The 5,000-nt window shown below is 41.1% G+C and overlaps 2 protein-coding genes across 2 annotated transcripts in view; both read left to right on the top strand.

Annotated features, from left to right (window-relative positions):
* The window catches only part of LOC109485131 (contactin-2-like), a 33,420-nt gene extending 30,831 nt beyond the window's left edge, over nucleotides 1–2,589 (top strand). Inside the window, exons 11-14 of the mRNA XM_019788564.1 lie at nucleotides 1–26; nucleotides 1,337–1,464; nucleotides 1,613–1,779; nucleotides 2,455–2,589. The exon at nucleotides 1–26 is cut by the window's left edge and continues 119 nt beyond it. Of these exons, the coding sequence (XP_019644123.1) occupies nucleotides 1–26; nucleotides 1,337–1,464; nucleotides 1,613–1,779; nucleotides 2,455–2,589 (456 nt within the window). The remainder of the gene's footprint in view (nucleotides 27–1,336; nucleotides 1,465–1,612; nucleotides 1,780–2,454) is intronic.
* A 1,034-nt stretch (nucleotides 2,590–3,623) lies between these two features.
* The window catches only part of LOC109485197, a 20,426-nt gene continuing 19,049 nt past the window's right edge, over nucleotides 3,624–5,000 (top strand). The window contains exon 1 of the mRNA XM_019788647.1: nucleotides 3,624–3,833. The gene's annotated coding sequence lies outside the window, so the exon portion shown is untranslated. The remainder of the gene's footprint in view (nucleotides 3,834–5,000) is intronic.

Raw genomic sequence — 5,000 nt, 5'->3', positions numbered from 1 at the left:
ACCTCGAGCGTACAGCAAGGCAGCAAGTGAGTACAATCTGGATTAACATTAAGATTCAGTACTGAGTATCTATATTGGTGGCAGTAGCCACAGGATGATGGTGTGATTAATCAGAGGAAACTGGATGGTGGGTGCACTAGAACCTACTCTGGGCGTGAGGGCGAGTGGTAGCCCAACGGGGGCGTTGGGGCGGCGGACCGTGGGAATTTGCGCCAGATGCGTCCGGGGCACAGCCTATGGGGAGGACATGAGTCGGGAACGAGCGACCACTCGCCCGAACAGGCGTAAACTCTCCGCCTTACGAGCCGGGTTCCCAGGAAATGTTCAAAGAAATTGTGATATACATATGAAATGCAAGTCAATTCGAGGTGTAAAACCGTTTCCACTGTGGGTGCAAGTTTTGAATCACGGATGCAAAATATATTCCGTTTTGATTCGGATCGTGGCCAAACCGGAACACTTTCAATCATGAACGAGGCCTAAAGGAGTATGCAAGAAGCAGTTACAAAACGTTGCACTGCAAGAACGACATATTGTATTGGCTCTTTTATATGTACATAAAGTTGCACCTCATGTATAGCTTTTATGATACCTTTATTGCAAGACTATGCCCAGAGACCAATTGTAAGCAAAACAAACAACACAAAACAAAACAGCACTTGTATAAAATGTCTGTATACTTGACACAGAAATGAATTATGTAATAAAAATGAATTAAAGAAATGATAACTATCCTAAATTATGTCTACTTAAACTATTTAAGGGGTTTAAGTCTTTCACCCCATGCTAAGGAAGATGGATTGCCCAACGTTTTGGTAGATAATGGTTGGACGAAGTTTTTTGTTGATCAGTCTAGTGTTGAAAACTTGAATAAACTTTGGAGATTTCTAAGAATAATGTACTTTTTTCAGAAAAGTATTGTGTACATTGGCAGTTTTTATAGGATTCGCAGTCAAAGCCAAAGTTGTTTCCTACATATGGTGCCCATCTCCGTTTCTGTAGGCCTTATGAAGAAGAACTTTATTGCACGACAATTGCACATGGTACAATGTATGGCAAACTACATAAAGAAATGAACAAACAATATAATATACCTAATGTCAAATAAAACCTAACAAATCTATATCATAATTATTAAAAAGATAAGGGATAGCACAAGTATTTGATAAAGTGTTACATTCGAGTGGGCTAATCACAAGTTTCGGAATTGTTTTCTAATAACAAAGCATTCCTTTATATATCTACTTATTTTTGCGTTGTGGGGACCATTACATGTAAAGATAAATTCAAATCTGTCTCTAACATCGAGACTCTTGAAATCTATTTTGTCTTTCAGGTATAACATAACGAGTGACGGGTATCTTGAGATCAATGATATATCCATGAACGATGCCGGACTGTACACAGTCTCCGTTCTCAACGATCTGGGCTCTGCAAGTTCGACGGGGGAAGTCAGAGTTGCCCGTAAGTTTGAACAAATATGTAAAACTTTAACTCGAATTTGTCTAACTTTTGTGTCCTTTAGAACTACAAAGTTGGTCTTGGTTTGTTACGCCTTGACTGTTCAGCCATCGGAAAACTAAAATTTGTTTCTATGCTTGCACCACTGCAGAGGCCACGGTCATCACGACCAGCCCGTCCGATACGACAGTTGACGCGGGAGGACTGAAGACTCTCCGGTGTACGGCACGGACGGACCGCCGTCTGGACGTCACCTACACCTGGCTGGTCAACGGCAGAAGACTGGAGGTGAACGACAGCACACAGTACTATGAGAGGGTAAGCACATCATCTAGATGTTGGCTGTTGTTGATAGCAGACGATTTAGAGGGCGCAGAGAGTTTTTTCTATTCCGAAACATGTAATCATAAGACGTGGTGACGGCACACTAAAGTTTTTTCAACCTATATTAATGCCGCCACCAACACAGGGACAGTACAATACTCATTTACACCTGAGCGAAGTGAGGAAAGTCGTAAAGTAAAGTGCCTTTCCCAAGGGCACAAAATCAGTGGCATGTCAGGACTCGAAGGGGCCTCTGGTTCCGAGTCGAGAACGCTGCTGCTACGCCACACGACCCCACAGACCCGCAGAGAGTTTCAAACAATGTTCCAAAACTGTAGAGGATCCACTTTATTCTAGTGGTCATGATTTTATGTTTGTTAATTTTTAAGTATGTACATGTAAGAAAATAGTTACTGGATACATTTCTAGATCTATCCAGTACGTTACTTGAGTTACCATTTTCTTGAGTAACCATCATCCGGATGTCTAACTTTTATCGACGTAATTCTTTGCATGATAATAGTGTTGCAGATTTCTTGATTAACATGCACCGATATCTTAAACTTTCAAATCTTTCGTGTTGTCACAGTGGTATATACAAAAAATCTCTGCTCACAATCCAATTTAGAGGACACCATTCTTCTCAATACAATATTTCCTTTTCCACAGGGCTCGAACGGTGACCTGATCATTAAGAACGCGGATCCCAGTCTGTCAGGTACTTACACCTGTTCAGCTGAATCAGGTGGTCTGACTGTCCAGGCATCATGTACAGTCACTGTCAAAGGTACGGAAACAAGCTAAGCGTTAATATATAATACTTACATAGTTATATTAATGACTTTCACACTTCCCATAATGCCTACTAAAGATCACGGATATGACGTATGACCTCCCCCTTCCTCGATGTAATATTTCCAACAAGTTGTATCGACAAACTGGTCAACTATATTGTTTTGAATTATTTGTCTAGTATAAGCGCATGCCATAACTACATGTTTGTTCGAATTAGAGAAAATGACGTACCTTCTATCGTTCTACTGAAGACTCTCCTACTCGCACGGTCGCATTGCGTATATCCGCTTCATATCCGTGATCTTTACTAGGCATTATGGGAAGTGTGGAATTCATGAACCATTTCTGTTAGTTGAGGGCTGATACAATCTGCCACGGTACCTTAAACAGGGAGCTTGCACTACATAAGTACGCCGTAAATTCGGCTAACGTAAACTACCAGATCTATCACTGACTACATGGGTAGAGGGATGGCTACGACAGTAACCAAGACAAGTTTCTCTGCAATTTTGAGTTTGAAACATAAGGACAGCTACTACTTCCTTGCTATGTTGACCTTCGCATCGAAGTCTGTAGTTTTGAACTTCTTACAGTTTTTTAACGACATTGCAACCAACGGCATAAATTCGGTTCCTTTAGACATGAACATCACAAAGATGATCAAACAGTTGCCTTCGTTGCATATGAATGAAGACCTTGTACACACATACCCACTGGGTTAAGTACAGGTCACAGTAAAAGGATGGTATACAGATAACGTTACATATGTACATCTTCAAGTAACTACAATTAAGAAAATCATGTAAATTCGGTTTCTTCTCATTTCTTAGTAATGGCAGAAAGATAAGAACAGGTATGTTTCAATATAGAATGTTTGTCTCAGCTCATATGACGCTATCCATGCATTGAAAACCGTGCAAAAAGATGAAACTGAGTAGCCTCTTGATGATGAGACGGTGGTTTCTTATATTTGACATGTAAACCTCAAAATTGTAGAGAACTACATGTGATCAACTGACTGAAACATCACCGTTTGTTGTCAACAGGGCCCCGTGGAGCCCCACTCGCCGTGAACACCGGAGGGGTGGGTTCCAACTGGGTGGAGCTGCAGTGGTTACCAGTTCCGCAAGGTGACGCAGCAGTAGAGTACCTCATCGAGGGCGTTGCGATCCCGGAGCCAAGAGATCCTCTTGCGGAAGAAGTCTGGGAACAGGTGAAGCGTGGATCTGTGAGCGGCCTGAGAACAACCAGAGGTACATGCAAAGGCCATTTGATATATACCGTGGCCGACAAGAACAAAATTTTACACCGCAACTTTTGGTGTTTTACACCGCAACTTTTGGTGTTTTACACTGCAACTTTTGGTGTTTTACGCTGCAACTTTGGGTGTTTTACACTGCAACTTTTGCTGTGTTTTACACTGCAACTTTTGCTGTGTTTTACACTGCAACTTTTGGTGTTTTACACTGCAACTTTTGCTGTGTTTTACACTGCAACTTTTGCTGTGTTTTATACACTGCAACTTTTGCTGTGTGGAAAACTTACACCCCTCCCATTTTATAATGGACGGTCCCCCTGTCAGGTCAAAGGTGACAACGATGGCATGCAAACTACGACGACTGAGTTATCCTTTTCGTGCATAAGTTTTTTAGAGGAAAAGCTTGGCTACGTTGTGACGTTAGTTTTTTTCTAAAGGTTTTTCTAGCTTTGGCCTATAGACCGGGATAAATTTAAAAATGTTTCGACCAGGTCCAGTGATTACAAATTATGTTGCTTTTTGCTGCCATGCGTCACAACAAATTTATCAAGGACGTCAGATATCCAGCTCCAGACATCAACAGCAATGACATAAATTTTCTGCAGGTTAGTTCATTATTATTGGGTATGGACATCGTTTTTCTTCATTTTAATGTCCCTAGACGTCAGCTTGTGACTTGCTGCCGCCATCTTTGTCACCTTTGACCTGACAGGGGGACCGTCCATTATAAAAGGGGAGGGGTGTAAGTTTTCCACACAGCAAAAGTTGCAGTATAAAACACAGCAAAAGTTGCAGTGTAAAACACCAAAAGTTGCAGTGTAAAACACCAAAAGTTGCAGTGTAAAACACAGCAAAAGTTGCCGTGTAAAACACAGCAAAAGTTGCAGTGTAAAACACAGAAAAAGTTGCAGTGTAAAACACCAAAAGTTGCAGTGTAAAACACCAAAAGTTGCGGTGTAAAACACCAAAAGTTGCGGTGTAAAATTTTGTACTTGTCGGCCACGGTACATTTCAGATTCAAGATGAACGCAAAACATGTATTTCATATGTACATGTACCAGTACAAATTGCTGAAAACTAGTATTCAATAGATGAATATGCAGTTCCAAGTACTGTGCATGTATCTTACATTTCTTTGCAATTTTAACACTTTTCTGTTTGT

The sequence above is a fragment of the Branchiostoma belcheri genome, unplaced genomic scaffold (genome assembly GCF_001625305.1).
Source record: "Branchiostoma belcheri isolate BF01 breed outbred unplaced genomic scaffold, Haploidv18h27 scaffold73, whole genome shotgun sequence".
Classification (NCBI taxonomy): domain Eukaryota; kingdom Metazoa; phylum Chordata; class Leptocardii; order Amphioxiformes; family Branchiostomatidae; genus Branchiostoma; species Branchiostoma belcheri.
This window is presented reverse-complemented; position numbering and strand designations above follow the sequence as displayed.